The sequence below is a fragment of the Nesoenas mayeri genome (genome assembly GCF_963082525.1).
Source record: "Nesoenas mayeri genome assembly, chromosome: 1".
Lineage (NCBI taxonomy): Eukaryota > Metazoa > Chordata > Aves > Columbiformes > Columbidae > Nesoenas > Nesoenas mayeri.
The window spans coordinates 194678758-194699213 of NC_137541.1; the positions used below are offsets into that span (position 1 = coordinate 194678758).

The window sequence follows — 20456 nt, forward strand, 5'->3', positions numbered from 1 at the left end:
AGACTTCCTTGCCAAATGAATTAATAAAATCAGATGGTAGAAATGATGCTCTAAGAAAATTCAAATGATGAAATTAATACATTTGCTTATTGTGTAGCAAATGCTTTGCTGAAGTAAGCTATATTTGCTGCACGGTCCTTGAGATATCCTCACATGTGCATTTTTGGTTTTTTTAACTGTGGAGCTCTCGTCAAAAATTCTGAGTTACTTGCCTTGTAGTACCAGTCCTGAAATTTTTTACAGCACTCTTCACTGCAGAAATCTCTCACTACACCATCAAGTTCCTTAGTTGCTCCCTTTTTGCACAGCTGTGAGCAGTAATTACAAGTAACACATCTCAGTCCTAACCGTCTTGCAAAGTCTTGTTTATAAAGCAGCTTGCAGCCTGGAAACAGATTTTAAACATTAGGAACAAAGTAATTTTTACAGAGAGATAGCACAGTTAAGATTAAATATTGAAAATTAAATTAATAAAACAACAGCTAACAATTGGGGCTTCAGCCAAATTCAGGTCGCATAATGGACTATATTTCAAGACATTGTTACCTGAATACCTTTCCTGCACAAATCTACATCTTTTTCAAAACATCATGCTTGAATCTGTGCTTATAAAATCCCTGAATAAACAATCAGAAAAAACACATGATTTTCTTTTCATATAGATCCATGCAAAAGCATTGACTTGGAATTATATTGCTCAGTGACATATCCTCAGAATGCTAGATAGCTAGACAATGATGAAAAGATACTTTACGACAGACAACACTAGCCACTAAAACATACACCTGTCTTCAAGGATCAACTTATTTCTACTACTACTTTCATTCATATTAATATAACAAACCACTTAGAGACAATGCGTTAATTTTTAAGAACACTAAGGTACAAGATGACCTAAGAACTGAAGAGTTTCTTAAAAGATATAACTATAAAGTAAGCAATGATCAGTACTGAGGATAATTATGCAATGATAGGAGTTTACATATGAATTTTGTGTAGGATATGTATTCAATGAATCTTTTATTTTTTCTTTTCACACGAGGTTTGGGGTTTTTTTTGCATTTGCTATGCAGTCAATTTCAAGGTTGCCATAATGAGAGCTATATTCTTCAACAATCTGATCCTCCCTCAAGCAAATTAGAAAATATTTTCGAACATATTAAATGCATTAAAATAGGAATGCTGCAGCTATTAGATAGGCTATTTTGAGAACAAAATGTATTTAAGCGACCACGTATCTCTGTAATTGTGCTGATTTTACAGAAGAGAACAGTATGAGAAGATGAAGTAACTGTCTGTATTAAACACTGGAGGGATGAGATAACATCTACAGAGACCTTCCATCTAAGGTACTGCACCTGTTTTTATGTTCTCCCAAATATCACCGCACCACCAAGGCCAGAACTCAAGTCTTCCAAGGGCCCGTGCTGCTTGGGCATATAGTCTAACACAGACAGTTATGAAACTCAATACGTAACATAGATGCTGCACTTCCTCTGGCACACAGAATACAAAAATACTATAATTATAAGGTATTCAGTAAATCTAATTCAGTGAGTTGTGCTGTTGTCTATTAGGGTAGAATTTCACATATGTAAAACTGAGACAGTATTTTAAAATAACTAAACGCACAAGAATGCAAGTGGAAGCTGCAGCAGACAGCTTCTTCCAAAAGTAAGAGTTTTCATTTGTGATTCTATAAGGTTTGCGAACGAATTAAATTTGCTAGCAATGTCTAAACAATACAATTATAAAATATCATACAAATAAGATACTGCAGGTAATAACTCTGTTTTAAACTGGGGTGGTTTTTTTTAGTTATATATCTGATTAACAACAAAATTTTTAAAATTACTAAGAGAATGGAAGTGCCAACTCAAGCAATCGTCCTTACAGCGCAACTGATTTGGATGTTAAATGCAATGCTCTGAAAGAAATAACAATCCTGAAGACATCAGTGTGTGCAAGCTATTAGTTAAAAGTATCCATTAAAGCACTGAAAATTTCTTGCAATATTTTTTCCTGCTGTCTGTATCTCTCGTTACTGTACAGGGCATCAGATTGTTTCCGTTGCTTTACAATTCAGTGACAGCTCAGCACCAAAATGTACCCTCCTCTTCGGCTGTGCCTTAGAAGAGCCATTCAGTGCTGCATCAATCTTTCAAGATCACAGATCAGTGGAAGTGCTCTACTACCAACCAGGTAAGCCACGTGCACCTGGCTAAACAATCTACAAAAAGGAATGGGCAAAACTGACATTTTTCTTGACTGATACACTACAGAAGTAAAATTGAAGAAGATACTGCTGTTGCATTAAGAAAAACTTATCAGGTAAGAAATTTTCCATTCTACAGTCAAACATCTCCCACTTCGCTGTGACTCATGGAAAATAATAAGCAGTGAACATTAAGCAAAGGGAAACAAAAAGTCCAAAAGACGAAATGCCTGAAGAACATGGGTGTTTTTTTAACAGATAACTGACTGCAAGGCTTCTTGCTGAAGAAGGCCTCTATAGAAGACAGAAAATCCATCTTTATAAAACCTTAGATGTTGACAGAAGATACCTGTAACCCTGAAGATTTCCAAAATGGAAGTACAGGCTTTTCCTTCTACAACATCATGAGCAAAATTCTTCAGATTTGTCTCATGCTTTTTAATGTGCTTGTGATATGTAACTTAATCCACCTGACCACAGAACATTGGGCTGCTTCAATAACTTGTCACTTCAGACAAAGGGAAAACAAAACACCTTTCTTTTTTCAGTATGTGTTTTAATTAGGTCCTTGGTATTCTGTGCATATCCAGGATATAACTTTTTATTCTAACGCTATAGCTTTGATTGGAATAGTGAGACTTGCTTTGAAGTATGGAAAAGGCATTTACCTCTAGCAAAACATATTCTGAGCTCAAATAATTTGCTCTTCACAGTTAATAATGTAAATCTTGAATCAACAGAGCAGTACCATCCATGCTGGCTTTGCAGATGTGACAAGAAGTGGGCTTTAACTGACAGTACATTGTGCATGAGTAGTACAAAAAACACTGGTTGTCTTATCTTTCCAACATCAACACTAAAATCCTGAGGGTTTGCTCAGTCTAACTCCCCCAGGGACTTGAGGTTCATGAGTATAAGCACTGCCTAAGACAAATAGCTGACAGCCCTAACATTTTGTTCAAAAATATACAAGTAAAATCCTAAGCTCCTCGGGATTTCTCCTGTAACATCAGACACACAAGTTACAGTGTGACCAGAAGAAAATTCCTAGTGCTTTGAAGTGATTCTACAAGAAAATAGCTCTTGATAAATTTGAAGAAAAATGTAAGTGCAGGTCATTTGGTTCAAGCTACACGGGTAAGCAATTATGTTCTTTAGCAAAGTTCTAAGAGTAGACCAACCTGCAAGTCAACTGTCATGGAAAGACCATTAAGGAACATTTTCAGATGACGTATCTCAACTCAAAATTTGAACCAGGAAAAAAGACAAGTAGCTGAGTATCTGTTAAATCCATGTAACATATCCTTAGCTATACTATTAGAACTCTGGTTTCCAGGCAAAAGCCAACACAAAACCCAACCCCTTCCAACAGCCCTGAACTTTGGTTTCCCACATGAACTGTAGAGAGAGGATAAGCATCTGAACAAATGCAACAGAGGTGTTCTGACAGGACAACATGGGAGCAGTTCCTCCAGACCTTTACTTCGGGCATGTTCCAGGTCAAGTGAGCTTCCCTTCTCTCGGCAGTCCCAAGAGCTGCAGAGTGACCCATGGTAGGAAATGCGCTTCACTTGGCTGTCCGCACACTTGGTGCAAGCAAAGCACTAAGAACCTGATTCTATTCCACCGGCAGCATCTATCTGAACTGTGGTATCTTCAGTACATTGACACATCAAGCAGCTGTGAAAAAGGAATGCTGAACTAAAAACACTTCCCAAGTCCTCAACGCCAGACAGAGTACAACATTGTGGCGCATGCACTCGACCCCCACTACGACAAACATATTTCACAGAACTCAATTGTTCCATCCTAAAAATGATTAGTTTTTTTACCTCTGAAAGGCTGTACGTGTTAGACTACCCTTCTCCTCCTTCAAGCTACATACAAGACTTGCTGTTCTGTCATTAATAACTTCAACTATTATCCTTTAGCAACTTCATCTAGAGAAGAGTAACAACAGGCCTGTCATATCACAAGGCTGTAGTATCAAGAAGCCCGCAGCATCACAAGCTAGGTGTTGAAGATTTGTGGAGCTATGTTCCGTCCACATTTCTCTGCTGCCTTTTGTTGCCTCCCTCTGCACTCATTTGAATGCAACAGCTACCTCTTCCACATTCCTATATCCAGTGTCTCTGGCTTCACAGTACACATCACTATCCTTAAGGAAACAGATTAAAAGCATCCAATTTTGGGTCTTGCTTAGATTACCATTAAAATAGGCCCCATCCTCTCCGAGTAACAGAGACGCTGTGTATCCTGCTTCCTTCCTTGTCTTCTGCTTAAGAACCTGCTATTATTGTTCAACTCAACTTTTATACATCCTCAGTTTATCCTGATATTTTCTGATATTGGGATACTAATATGGGTGCAAACTGGAACACAGAAGGTTCCACTTAAATATGAGAAGAAACTTCTTCTCAGTGAGGGTGACAGACACTGGAACAGGCTGCCCAGGGGGGTTGTGGAGTCTCCTACTCTGGAGACATTCAAAACCCGCCTGGACACCTTCCTGTGTAACCTCATCTGGGTGTTCCTGCTCCGGCAGGGGGATTGGACTGGATGATCTTTTGAGGTCCCTTTCCAATCCCTAACAGTCTGTGACTTGGTGATATTAGCTCCTTCCCTTCTCTTCCCTCCTATTCCCATGCAGTTACTCGGTTTCTGCTTGTCCTTAATTTTTTTTCAAGTTAATTATTCTTTCAGATTAATAAAAAGCATCTTTATAAACTTCCTTCTTTTTCTGTTCCTAATTTCAGCACCTGAAGTTGTCATAAACCCTTACCTGCAACAGCCAACACTGTCTTTGCTTAAAAAACTGTCTCAAACCTCTTCAAAGACACAACAGTGGAATTAACACCAAAGAACAAAAATTTAACAAGGATCACTGTAATCAGACAATGCACACGGTTTCGCTTGACAGTCTTTACCATGTTAGAAATTAGCTTTCTGTGAACAAAAAAAAAAAAAAAAAATCTCAGATTCAGCACAACCTGTACGCAAATTTAAGTTCAAATGATGTTACTTAATAGTATCAATATTGTCCCTCTATAGATAGATGGAAGATAAACATACAATGTCTTCCTCAGCATAGTTTTATTTTTTGATGCTTTCAACTACAAGAATGCTGCCAGAAGTATCAAAATCTGGGTTAACAAGTCAAAATTTTCAAGTCATTCCAGAAGATATGCATCTGCTAAGCACTAATTGGAAACTACATCTACACATTCCTAGTTGTGGAATACCACAAGAACTGAGTCTCCAGCTCTTCCATGTGCATTTGTCTGGAAGTCATGGATCTTTGCTTTCCTTCAGCAGCGCCAAGAGCTTTGACTTGGTACTTCTGCAGCGAGGGAGCCTGTTAAGTGAAGAACCAGCAGGGAAGCCCTGTATGTTAGGGAGCTGTTTGACTGTTCAGAGCTTGATGATGGTAACAGTGTTGAGTGTTTATAGGTCAGAATCAGAGGGAAGGCAAACAAGGCAGATAAGATGGCAGGAGTCTGTTATAGACAATCCAACCAGGACGAAGAGGCAGATGAAATCCTAGACGCAGCTGGGAGAAGCCTCATGATCATCAGCCCTTGTTCTCATGGGGGATTTCAACTTACCAGATGTTTGCTGGAAATACAACACAGCAGAGAGGAAACAGTCTAGGAGGCTCCTGGAGTGCATGGAATACAACTTCCTGACACAGCTGGTCAGTGAGCCTACTAGGGAGGGTGCCACGCTGGACCTGTTGTTTGCGAACAGAGAAGGACTTGTGAGTGGTGTGATGGCTGGAGACTGTCTTGGGCACAGGGATCATTAAATTATAGAGTTTTTCATTTTTGGAGAGGAGAGGGACCAGCAGTCTACTTTGGAGGGCAGACTTCGGTCTGCTTAGAAGCCTGGTTGACAGAGTCCCTTGAAAGGTAGCTCTGAAGGGCAAAGGAGCCCAGGAAAGCTAGTCTCTCTTCAAGAAGGAAATCTTAGAGGTGCAGGAGCAGGCTGTCCCCATGTGCTGAAAGACAGGCTGGCCGGGAAGAAGACTGGCCTGGCTGAACAGAGAGCTTTGGCTGGAACTCAGGAATAAAAGGAGAATTTATGACCTCTGCAAGATGGAGCAGGGAACTCAGTAGGACTACAAAGATGTCACAAAGTCATGCACGGAGAAAATTAGAAGGGCCAACGCCGAATGAGAGCCGAATCTGGCTACTACTGTAAAAGACAACACAAAAACGTTTCTATAAATACACTAGGAAACTAAAGGAGGACCAAGGACAATCTCCATCCTTTATTGGATGTGCAGGGAAACATAGTGACCAAGGATGAAGAAAAGGCTGAGGTACTTAATATCTTCTTCTCCTCAGTCTTTAACCAGTTTATACCAGTTTTATACCATTTTTCTCTGGGTACCCAGCCCCCTGAGCTGGAAAACAGGGAGCAGAACGAAGCCCACATAATCCAAGAGGAAACAGCTAGTGACCTGCTACACCACTTAGACACACAAGCCTATGGGGCCAGATGGGATGCACCGAAGTTAACTGAGGGAGATGGTGGAAGTGCCCACCAAGCCACTGTCAATTATTTATCAGCAGTCCTGGCCAAACAGGAGGTCCCAGTTGACTGGAGATTAGCAAATGTGACACTCATCTACAAGAAAGAGGATCCGGGGAACTACAGGCCTGTCAGTGTGACCTTGGTGCAGGGGAAGGTTATAGAGCAGATCCTCCTGAATGCCATCACACAGCATACAGGAAAACCAGGAATCAGGCCCAGTCACTGGCGGTTTATGAAAGGCAGGTCCTACATGACTAACCTGATCCCCTTTTATGACATGGTGACCTGCTTAGTGGATGAGGGAAAGGTTATGGACATTGTCTACCTGGACTTCAGTAAAGCCTTTGACACTGTCCCACAGCATTCTCCTGGAGAAACTGGCAGCTCATGGCTTGGACGGGTGTATTCTTTGCTGGATAAAGAACTGGCTGGATGGCTGAGTCCAAAGAGTTGTGGTGAATGGAGTCAAATCCAGTTGGCAGCCGGTCACAAGTGGTGTTCCCCAGGAATCAATGTTGGGGCCAGTTCTGTTTAATGTCTTTATCAATGATCTGGACAAGGGGACTGAGTGCACCCTCAGTAACTGCATATGACACCAAAGTGGGTGGGAGTGTTGATCTGCTGGAGGGTAGGAAGGCCATACAGAGGGATCTGGAAAGGCTGTATCGTTGAGCTGAGGCCAATTGTATGATGTTCAACAAGGCCAAGTGCTGGGTCCTGCACTTGGGTCACAACAACCCCAGGCACCGTTACAGGCTCAGGGAAGAGAGGCTGGAAAGTGTCTGATGGAAAAGGACCTGGGGGTGTTGATTTGACAGCTGGATGAACATGAGCCAGCAGTGTGCCCAGGTGGCCAAGAAGGCCAACAGTATCCTGGCTTGTATCAGGAATAGTGTGGCCAGCAGGACCAGGGCAGCGATCGTCCCCTCGTACTCAGCACTGGTGAGGCTGCACCTCGAATCCTGTGTTCAGTTTTGGGCCCCTCACTGCAGGAAAGACATTGAGGTGCTGGAGAGAGTTCAGAGAAGGGCAACAAAGCTGGTGAGAGGTCTGGAGCACAAGTGTGATGAGGAGCAGCTGAGGGAACTGGGGCTGTTCAGCCTGGAGAAAAGGAGGCTGAAGGGAGACCTTTTTGCTGTCTACAGCTACCTGGAAGGAGGGTGTAGTATGGAGGGTGTTGGTCTCTTCTCACAAGTAGCAAGTGATAGGACAAGGGGAAATGGCCTCGAGTTGTGCCAGGGAAGGTTTAGATTGGATATTAGGAAAAAATTTTCACAGAAAGAGTTGTCAGGCATTGGAACAGGCTGCCCAGGGAAGTGGTTGAGTCACCATTCCTGGCGGTGATTAAAAGATGTATAGATGAGGTTCTTACAGACATGGTTTAGTAGTAGACTTGTCAGTGCTAGGATAATGGTTGGACTTGATGGTCTTAAATGTCTTTTTCCAACCTAAATTATTCTATTGTCTTTCCTAGACATACTCTGTTCCAAAAACACTTAATTTCCTGATTTTCTTTTTCCACTTTTTTGTTCTACAATATTGCAAAAGGGGTTATCTCTACTTAGATGAAACGTCAGCACTGTTTACATTCAGTTTAATTGCAGATTCCCCAGACACTTATTAGCATACTATCAAGATGACAGCAGAGATGCTGGTGTCAAAGCTGTCCTTTATCTGTATTATCCATTTGAAAGGAATGCTCAAGCATCAGATAACTGAGGTACTTAACAACTTACTGACCTCCTCCTTCCAAGAAGTAGACTACTGGACATGAATCAGTGTTATTAGAATTTACATTTTAAAATTATTACAAAGCTTGTCTTATTTAAATCATAACATTTAGTTGTTTTAAAAAGATGAATTAAATGCAAAAGAAGTCGACAAGTAAAAGAGCTATGGTGATACTCATCATAAAATAGTTTCATTGCTGGGCTGTCAAAGACTGATTTGTTCTTCTATACCCTCAGAAGTGAGATGATATCTATCTATCTATATCTGTCTATCTATATCTATATATCTATAACTATATATATATATAAAGGCTAAAAACACAAACCGAAACAAAACCACCAAAACACAAAAAACTCCAACCAACAAACAAAAAAACCCCAAACAACGAAAAAACCACAATACCCCACCAACCCAAAATCAGTAACTTGAACGTTTCCTCAGGATTAAAAACTTGCACAGCCTATCTTCATTTGTCACCCATGCAACTACACGTATATAAAAATCCACAAGCAGCTCTGATCTTCTTGCTTTAGCATGTACAATATATATTTTACTTAATTTAGATACTGGTACTTTGGAATGAGACACGCTAGTGGCAAAACACCAGGACAGTTTAATTTCCAATTCTCAAAACCAGGGGAACAAGTTAAACTCTTTCAAGTAGCCTGTTCAGGTTGTTCATCCTTCACATAGCATCTGAGTTTTGGACAGAAACAGAAAAAGCACATTGTATTCCATGAAAGAACAGAAAACCATCTTTCACATGAATGATAAGTCAGTTCTAATTACCTCCTATTGCAATGGAAGTTTCAGCTGGTCACTGCACATTTTTAAATATATCAAGAGAAACATAAATAAACAGAGTTCGAATGAAACTGCCCAGAAATACTGATCCCAGAGACCTTAATGTGGCTGCCAGGGTTTGTGTGTAAATACGTATGTATGTGCATGTGTAAGAAAGCCTCAGGTATGAAGAATATGAGCAGAGGAATTATGACATCTTCACTACTCCAGCAAAGCAGGCACAAGCAGTCAAGGGGTATTTTTGGTTGATCTTATATACACTTTCCCAACAGCTTCCTCGAATATGAACAAATAAACACTTCTGCAGAAATTTCAACACTTGTTGGACTTCTTATCTAGGAGCCTTCTCTTACAAATACACGCCTCAGATTTTCCACTATGTTCCCTTCAATTTCTTCCAAAAACGCCAATAACTTTTGTGACTGAGCACCTTAGGTAATTTTTTCTCAAATCGTAATACATTGTCTTCTAGTGAAGAATAATTGCATGCTCAACAAAATAATCTACGTTGGTGAGGTTTCTTGAACACTTTGCAATACCAAAACCAGCATGGCCTCCAGATCCAACATGTTTATTTCGTTCATCTGCTAGTTTTTCTATTTTACAAACAGTCGGAAGTATTTCTGGAAAAAGGCTATGACATCAAGGAAAAACTGGTGGTGTTTGGAGAAGGGGGAAGAGAGAAATCCATCACTGCTGATGATGGAACTTGTATTTGTTGACCTTCACTTTGTCTAAAGACCTGGCCCTTTTCTCCCCACATCACATCTAAACGCTGTTAACTCTTGGATTCCACTATTTCCACAGCAATCCATGAAAACAGTCTGTTTTCCTTTAAAATACAGGGCCTGGGTTGTTTCTACAGGGCTTCTGTCCAGATTTGAAGTTTATTTTCATCAGGTAACACAGATAAGCTTTTTTCACATGTATCACGAAGTAGACCTAAGCTACAGGTAGCAGATGTGTGCCATATTTATTCAAGTTACATTCTACTTAATGGTGCTTTTGGCTACCTTCTCTCTGTTACCCAGTGGTTCAGATCCTCTCAGTAAGCCAATAAGCTTTGTTTTAATGATAGCGTTTGGCATATTCATCCTCATAAAGATCACCTTTGCCCTCAAGCTGGCAGTCCAACACACGCAAAACGCAGGACCCGCACTAAGATATCCAGCAATGGATTCACCCCATTTAGTAACTGTATTCATGCAGGAGAGCATGCTTTTCTTTCTTTCCTCAAGTTTTCCAATTGGATATACAAGTCCTCACTTATTTCAAGCCTTCTCATACAGAAATATACCTACAGTAGTAGAAATAGGACATAGTACACATTATAAATCTTACTGATTTGTGACAGCCAACAGACTTTAAAAGGAGGGAGTTCTAAGTATTCACAATAATACCAGCATATACTGTAATCTCCAGGCCAAAAAAAGTTTGCTCGTCTTCAAATATTGTTTATTCTAAGAAAGAACTTCTAACTAGATGTTATTGAGCACTGCAATGACACACTGTAAAAATGGGTCTTGCCTTGTCCTTTTTCCTCTCTAGCTATCACTCTGCCTTCCAGAACAGAAGAAGAAAGTAATGATGGCAAAGAAACTTAAGCCACCACAGTCCATTCATCAGACACAAAAGTCTGCAGAGTTCAAAGCTCTAAGGGAAGTGCATGGAGGGAAAACTGCTTCCAGCCCTGCACCCCACCCCCAGGTTAACACAACTCTGCTACAAGTGAACTGGCATATCTGCTGTTTAACCTGCTTGGAAGCAGAGAATCTTCAGCAAGGTTTATCAAATGACAGTGAAAGTGTTGTATTATAACTGAAGAAAAAAAAAAATTTACTATATCCTTCAGAGACAGGTCATCCAAGCTTGTAGTTAAACTTCTACAATCAGGATTAAATATTAATAGCAGTATGAAAAAACAGCTCTCCAGAAGTAGAAAGGATAGGTTCTTATTAACACTGTATTTTGCTGTTTCTATTGAAATAATCAATATTTTAATGCAACTTCCAAGAAAAACATGTCCATATACCTCCTCCTCAGTTTGTTTTCTTTTTGAAAATCCAAATCATTAGTCAGGAAAATGACAATGATAGCAACCAACATCAACAGGCATCATTAGAGCTGTTGCTTGAATAACCATTCTAAGCCAATGTAGAAAGAATTTCCACTGTTGTATTAAGTTTTAAAAATACTAATTGAAGAGAAAGCTTGGCATTCCTCAGTGCCGCTGGTGCTGGTATAGGCTCTGCTGCATACATTTAAAGTTTTTTTTGGTGCATATGTATATATGCATGTGCATACATACATGTATGTGTATGTACTTATATACACACACTGAAGAGTGTTGGCCACTCCTTCTTATCCTAGATTAAGTGGTGAAAAACTCAATAAAAGACCAAAAAAGCAGCTCAGATAAATTAACAGGTACATGCACTAATAACAACAGGTAGGTGCATTTCATTAATAATAACAATGAAACTTCTGTTTCAGCCTCAAGTACAAAAAAATAAGTTGTTACCTTAAATTTTAACATTAAATGTTAATGTGGTAAGTCAACTGCAGTAAAAATACAATGATAAATACCTTAGAAAAAAAACCAAATACATACATACCTTCACTACAAAATGGTCTTTTGATGCCAGAGAAATTCACTGTCTCATGTAGCGTTTTCTCCTCTTGACAGTATTCACAGTATGTAACTATGCAGTGCAGTTTCTTATAATCATCAGAACATGCTCTGCTGCAGAACTGATACACTTTGTTCTAAATGCAAAGTTGCAAAGCATCATAAATAGATTTAATGGATAGAACCTTAAGATCTGGAGATCGCAAATTTAAATAACAGTTTGCTATTATAACAACTTTAACATGCAAAGTAAATGGAAGTGCAAACACAATCAGGGTATGACATCTAATGCTAAAACTTAATAACTCTCAAACTAACAGCAAATGCTACAAATAGTCCCTTTCATATGAAAAGGCTAAACAGAAAACATGCTAATCGATCTTCTCTCAGTTCACAGAGAAGCATAACAATGGTCTACCATATCTGCAGTCATACAATAACTCAAGATGATCTGAGAAATTACATTTTTCTTCAAATTCCACAATTCCTTTTTATTTGTTATTTATGAACAAAGACTTCTGCTTTTATCCATAACAAAGTTAAACGATATTCTACAGAACCAAGTAGATTTTATTAACTTCTTTATTTTAAGCTTCAAGACCTTACAAAATAGCGATCTAGAAAAACTGAAGCTACAGGTTTAAACTTTTAAACACTTCGTAATTCTGAAAACACCACCAAAAAATCCCTTACCTCCCATTCCAGTATTTCTGGCTTTGAACAAAAAGAACTTTTGCAATAATTACATTTCAATTGAATATCACTGGGAGAGACAAACTGACCATTTGTTGAAGATTGCACACTGAGAGTCTGAAAAACATAAATATATACATACATATCACTAAAAAAGAAAGTTACTTTTAAAATGTGGTGTTTTTTCAATTAAGCTTATTGTGTTTGAGAATGTGGGAGTTTATTTATAAGCTCAGGAGGATTTCTGACAAAAGCACAGCAGGTTAGTCTTTTCCCTTAATTCCTTTTCCCTTATCATCTTAGGTTTTCCAATCTCAAATCTTTACCATTGCTTCCACCGTTATTACTTTACATCATTGCTAAGTCATTTCTTTTACCTTACCTTTCTAATGCCTGTTATTTAAGGGTAATTATAAACGCCAAAAAAAAGTCTCCCAAAACGGAACACTTGTTAATCACAAAACATGTATTTTCAGACAAACACGTATCACAAACAAATATTTTCAAATAAGGCAGATTATCAACACCATACCCAAGCATACCACTTGAAAATACAAAGTAAAAAGACCTTCAGTGAGAAACCTTGCATCTACTCAGACTAGAAGAAAACTAGCTGCTAGCCCTAGCTGGCCTTAGTCACTACAGCAGGAAGATGCAATAATTCAAACATCCAGCCCCTCAACAATTAAGGGTTTTCAGACTGAGCAAAACACTACAGATTGTGTGTGTAGGTATAAGAATTTAATTCTGTAACTGAGTAATTCACTTAATGTACTTCTGAGGCAATCAGCAAATAGAGAACCCAATTATACAGTATCTGTAGTCTTCCAGTAGGTCTTACACACCCACAGAACAGTCTTTCGCACACTCCCTAGATCAAGCAACAATGATTAGTGTATTACACATGCGATATTCAAGACAAAATCTGAATCAGTAGTGATTACACACGCTTGAAGAATTCAGGACTAATCCTTATGTCCAGCTTCTCAACAAACCTTTGTCTTGTTGCAAACAATGTGGAAACATATTTAAAGGTGACAAGTTCTCTTCTGACAGATTTCTTACTACCTCTCCACTTCATAACAGTGAAAACGTAAAACATTTCTGTTACAGGATACTTTGTTTCAGACTCTCCTGTTACTAAAGGTTCACCTACACTAAAAAAAAAAAAAAGAAGTAATTGTAATGAGACTGATTACTGATATAAACCCTCACATAAGTGGACTGGTACTGCTGAGTGCCAGCTAGTATCAGTATCTTTTAATGCAGATGCACTGATTCCACATCAGGAGGTGGCACACATTAAGTAGTCATGCACATTTCCCAGTTACAGGCAGGACCTCAGAACAAAATGCCATATACAGCAGAAAAGATGTCACCTTTATCCAAATGGTCTGTGGCCCTATAAAGACTTGAACACAGCCTGATGCCCACATACAGTATATTGTCAAATTTTTCTCACTATATCCAGCAAACATCCCTGTGGTTGAGAGAGGTTTGCTAGACTTCGGCTGCTCTAAATAGGTAGCTGAAGACTCCTAATAACATGGAAGCCACAAAAGCATTTTGAAATCAAGGTCCAATCTGTGCATTCCTGCATTTGCAGGTCTCAGAAAGCAAACATCCTGCTCAACACGTGCTGCCATCAAGTAAGCACAATGAAAATCCTACAAGTTTTGATTGAAAACAAAAATCAAGAAGCAAGTATACCCACCACCTCCAGTTCAGGAATGAAGGAAATGTTAAAGAACTAGCAGATGTGACAACTTGTACAAAAACACTGAAAACAGAGGGAAGAATGAAGATGAAATATATTAAGTGCCCATCAAATGAAAAACAATTGTAATTTTGATGTCTGTAATTACCTTTAAATATGGGACCAAAGCACCCTATTGTGAGGGTTTCAAGGTAAAAGTAAAACATGTTTTTATTGTTTTCTGATGTATGGCATCATTAGCTTCCTTTCTTTCTTTTCCCAACTGTTTGCTCTGATAGAAATTCAGTGCCTACATAGTCTAGGGGGCTGGTAACTGAACAATAACAAAAGATAGAGACGTGAGAAAACAGAGTTTGAGACTGTCCAAAATCATGACTTGTTTCGCAGAATATTTACATCTAACTGTAGATTTATTAGGTATTACTGCTTCTAAAACAAAAACAATGGTTTATTATCATAAGCTCCTAAGGCCAACTAAGTACTTCCCCACAGAAATCCATGAAGAACTGAATTCATATTACTGAAAACTCTAAACCAAGCAGAAGATGGTTGTAAAACCAACAGTTAAGCAAAACATTATTTTGTACACCTCCTTAAAATGTCTATTATCCTGCTTACAATTAAGGACTGCTTCTGTGTTTTAATTAGTCAAGATGACATGCACATAGTATTTTCATCATCTTGCTTTGCCTCTCACTTACAACATACTAAGAGCAGAGAATATCCTTGGGAATTACTTTGGAGCATTATTACACACAAAGAATAATGCAGGAAAATATCATAAATTCATTAAAATCTTTCACAGGTAACCCCAACCAACAAGGTTTTATCGATGTTGTGCTTTATCAAAGACACCTTTGAAATAATATATTTGTATGTGTGTCCTTCTGAGTATTTTAAATTCAGTCAAAAAAATAGTTACATTTAATGTGACTTTTCTTGAGCCTGTCCGGAACAACAAGAGCATGGGAAATGTCAAGCAGATTGAAAAATCATTGTGAAGTCCTTTTCAGGCTTCAATACGACCACCTCAAACTGCTCGAAGCCACCAGGTTCCTAATGAATTACTTAGGCAGACACAGCCTAAGACTTTTCTGAGATAAGCAGCGTGGTCACACAGCTTCTGGCTGGCCCTGCCAGCTCAGCATGAGCGACAGCTCAACACAAAATCAAATTGTGGCAACATTTCTGTATATAAATCTATATGTGGAAGGGCTGGTGTGCAGCCAGACCGTGGTTGGTTTTTTCATAGTTGAGAAAAAATAACTTTGGAAGAATCAAGTTGTTTTTAAACATGAAAAAGAAAAGCAAATACATAAAAGGAATCTTTTACATATGGTCATCCTCTAGGACTGTTCCACAAGCAAAATTAAATGGGGAAGGAACCAAACACTCCCTTTACACTCAAGCACACACAAACCTTCCAGCCTCAGCATGGAACCCTCAATTATTATGATCAAACTTGGAAAAGTATTTTTGTGAGAAGCACGCCAAACTTCCCCCACACTTCCCGCTGCAACATACTCTGTTTTTTAAATATACGTATGTAGGTATGTAACGAAGAACACTTACAGACACCATAATGAGGGTGAAAGAGAACACACCACCAGTGAATAACCAGAGTGAGTAACCTGCCAGAAAACATTGTACTTAGAATTCTTACGCATACTGGTCCTACAGATCTCCACATACATCCATAAACTGGAGAAAGAACACAAACAAACCACCCACCAAACCTTTAGCACAAATTTTCTGAAAACTTTACATATATTTTGCAAGATAGCTTATAAGACACTTGTACAGTTGCTAACTTCAGGAAGACACTTGTACTACAGCCTCCATGTCCACAACTACAAAAGCAGCTTCTTTTTCCTTAAGAGACAAGTTCAAAGCAGCATCTTCCACTGACCCCATAAAGGCAGTGATAACAAAACTGTCTTAAAACCATACAACTTTGGAACAGTTCTGTACTTAACTCTGCAATAACACCTTGCAAGACAAAGCACCAAAGAAGACAAGCTAAGTCACACTATTCTATCAACAACTACCAAACAAAAATCATATCCAGTAGGTTATTTTCCCTCTTCGACTCTTTCATACAAGGATGAATGCTCTTGCAAGCTGTCCACACAAAAGAGAATATAGATATGGACACAGGTTTCACAACAAGCAGCTCAACTCAATGTTTCAAATATTTTAATGCATTAAAACAACAGTCAGCTAAACCCAAAAGATTATTCATAAGATAAAATGACAAGTCACCCTAAAGCGCAGTAAACAAATTTGGAATTTCAATATTCCAAACCCATTCGTAAACCAAAAGGACTAAAATTTTTGCAGAAGGGAGACACAGATCTGAAACAGTAGTTATTCTCTTCTGAGAAGGGTGACCCCAACAAAGGAAAATGTACAGGAAGAACAGGCACAGTAAGGAAAAGGTACTAATATAATGCCAGAAAATTAAACCAAGAATTTTCTACGTTAGTAAAAAAATAGTGAAAAATATGGAGCACCATAGCAATCCAGCTATTTTTCATAAGATCATTGCAGTAAGCATTGCAATTGACTGCATGGATTAAAGCATTTTCTGAATTTAGGTTCAATCCCCGATGTGTCACTTAAGTACAAAAAAGCCTCAAGGCAACACTCACAGTCCAACACTCCCTTTATGGTACACCATCCTTTCCATCTAACTACTAAACGAACAGAACAAAAAAAGCTGTTCTCATACAATCAACTCTTATCTAACCGTGGATACATTTTATTATTCTGGACAGTGGATATACGTAAACAATCAAAAGTTAGAAACCGACAGAGATGTCTGAGCAAACTAAGGGTAAGAGAGTGACCACTATCTCGTTCTTTGGTCCTACTGAGAACTCACAGACTGTATGGCTGCTCTATTTGAACTCCACTACAACAGATCTACGTGTAGCACTGAAACTGCAACAGAACCAACAGCAAGGTCCCGGATCAGGAACCCACAGCCAGCATCAACTCATCTGGCAGTTACACTCAGTAACACTGCTTAATGCTGACTTATCTCTAAATCCAAGAAGGCCCAGGCTGTGTTTGTCATGCACTAGCTTTATTTTTCTCACTCAAGTAGCAGAAAGGTTTTGTTCTGAGAGCTCTTGTGGCTCCAATCAGTCGTAAAGCCATGTAGAATAAAACAGATGCCAAATGAGTTTGCAAGAAGTATTACAGATTTGTCATTACATACTAACAATCTGCATCTATTTTGTTAATCAGTTCCACTGGCAGACATCTATTAAATAGGTTAGGATGGAAGCACAGAACAGATCTCTATGATGGAGGTCCTATCGAGGGTATATTAAGGAAGAAATTAGGAGATTGCTGTTTTCTATCAACTGGAAAGCAAACCAAAGTTTAATGACAAATGGGAAAACCATATCTCCATGTAATTGTTCAACAACACGAGGAGGCAATTATCAATCTACAGCACACATCTGGGAAAACTGTTTCTACATACAAGATTTGAAACATTGTCTTTAAAAGTGTTCTTTGATCATGTAGACATTAATCACTACAACATTTTACATATGCTTTAACCTTAAGTCATACTAAAAATATGACATTTTCAACAAGCATAGCAGCTTCTTCCAGTTGCCTATCATTAGTCTTCCAACACTCCATTTTTTTGACATAATTAAAACAGGTAGTTTCATCCTTAAACACTCCAATAGCTTAGGCTCTAACCTTTGACACTCACTACTCCCCATGACAAACCATTGTTAGTACAATATTACACATGAGAATTTTGTTACCGTACTTAATATAGAAGAGACGAAAATTATTGATCTTCAATGCAAAATAGCCAGTCTCGCCTCCATGAAGAGGCTGGGCTGGTAAAAATAAGATGAGCAGTGATACTGGTATCACAGAGAAATGTGTTATTATTATCCAACATTTCAAGATAGCAGCCAGTATTAGCATTATGAAACAGTCCTTAGATAAAATAAATTGTTGAGCCAGAAGCATCTGCTGTGTTAATTATAACTCATAAACATGTATATACAAGCAAGTTAGTTTAATATGCAAATACTTAACACAAACACAGGTACACAAATATTTAGGGAGGAAAAGATTTAACACAACAGCTAACCTGAAATTTAGCTACACAACTGGAACTGCAAAAGTTGTACAGTTTTCCATCAGGCATTGTGGCTTGATACTGAGGTAAAGAGTTTCGTTTACAAAAGTGGCAAATAATTCCCATACCTAAAAGAAAAACGTAGTTTACAAACAAAATAATCACAAAATAGTAGCTCAAAAAAAAATACTGGATTACAGGTCAGCTCTTCCCACCATTTAAATGTAAAAAGCTAAGTTTGTCTGTTTGCCAGTCATCTTCTACAAGTCACATAAAAGAAACTGCAAAGGTTTTGCTGAGTTCTTCCATTAAAGACCTACATTAAATATGAAATAGCACCTGCTTCTATGAAATTCATTAGAGCATTTTTGAGTTCACTGAGTTGAGATCTATGCCTGCTTTGTGCACTGAAGAACACACATTTCTGAGCTATTTACTAGTTCCTTTCACAGAGATAAGAAATTTCACCTAGAGAATATCCACATAAACTATAACTAACTCTATCCTTCTCCAACTGTTGCTTGAGAAGATAAAATGGGGTGGGGTTGGATCCCATACAAAAGAATATGAATTCATATGCATGAAAATTGCACTGCCATTCTGTGACACATCAGAGCACATTACGTCTCAACATTTTTCCCCTGGAAGCCTTAAGACAGCTGAAAATTGTTTCTGACATCAAGCAAAAGGCCAGTGGAGAAAATGACCTCTCATGGGTTCATTTACTAGTGCTGAATATAAGATGATCTTACTCTTTTTTGTTTTTAATAAGTTCAAAAACCTATGAAGTTACACCTGCACAAGCAAAACTAAACAGCCCACCCCCAGTATTCAAACCTTTTTTAAAAAAGTCTACTCTCATCAGTGATGAAAATCCATCATCCTTTTCACTTACTTTGTGATTTTGCATATTTTGATTTGTGTGTGTTCATGCATGCAGTTGAGCAGTATGGCTCCATATATCCATTAGGTCCTATGCACTGAGTCATGTCAAAAAACTTGCACTGAGCTCTGCAGCCAGTACAAGATGTTAATTTGCCATATTTCTAAAACATAAAACAAAGCAAAACAATGCATTAGTTAAAATTATGTTTGGCTTTTGGTTTTAAATTATGGCACAACAAACACAGAGGAAAACTTATTTGTTTACTTCTGCAATTTGCTCACCCATCAGAACCTTCCTATACTAACTCGCATCACCCTCTCAAGAGCACTCAGCACTATGGTTGGGTCTCTTACCCCTGGCGGGGTAAGCTGGCTAAAACTAAACTTCTGTGTGAAGACAGAAACCAAACACATATCCTTTAAAAAAACCAAACCACCAACCAATCAAAACAAAACCCAACATCCCAAACCCCACCATCTGCAAACTGTGCTAAGAGTATACAGCAAGTTGAGCTGAGCTGGGGAGTTTGAGACAACTGTGTTCCCCTCTCCTAGTTGATGGGACAACAGTTGTAAGAAAAGAAACAGGAGTCTGGCACAGCAAAAATTAATGATAAATAATGGTGCTAAACTTTGAAAACATTTCTATTCTCCAAATGAGAACATCCTTAATATTTTCAAGTATGAGTTAGGCACAGTAGTTTCTTGTAACAGCACTGTTGGGAGAACCTCTAATTTTTTAACTCTTGAGTTCCAGTCCTCCACGCAGGGGAAACACTGCAGAGCTCCTGTGCTCCGCATTGAATCCAATGAGGAACTGTGATTCCAACCTGATAACAGACCCAATTTTGACATCTCTCAACACAGCAGTCAATCAACAGTTTTCCACAGCAGGGAACAAATGTTCTATAAAAAGTCACACCAAGCAGAAATACCAATGACACAGTCAACACACAAAATCAATAGTTCTGATCTGCTACATGTACTACATGCTTCAGTGTTGGGCAAACACGTCAAGCAAGCTTCAGGAAAAAATGTCTAGACACCCTCCCTGCCCACAGAAACAGTGTCATGGTTTTGACAGGGATCATAAAGAATTCCTCATCTGAACAGCAAAGAGTCTCCCATCAGA

General features: G+C 38.6%; 1 protein-coding gene across 2 annotated transcripts in view; it reads right to left on the minus strand.

Moving 5' to 3' along the window:
- The window catches only part of ZMYM2 (zinc finger MYM-type containing 2), a 70252-nt gene that overhangs the window by 27201 nt on the left and 22595 nt on the right, over positions 1–20456 (minus strand). For both annotated transcript variants that reach the window (XM_080345629.1, XM_080345628.1), the window contains 5 exons: positions 19335–19485; positions 18452–18567; positions 12609–12725; positions 11902–12052; positions 213–385 (listed from right to left, as the gene is read on the minus strand). In XM_080345629.1, coding sequence (XP_080201755.1) covers positions 213–385; positions 11902–12052; positions 12609–12725; positions 18452–18567; positions 19335–19485 — 708 coding nt within the window. The remainder of the gene's footprint in view (positions 1–212; positions 386–11901; positions 12053–12608; positions 12726–18451; positions 18568–19334; positions 19486–20456) is intronic.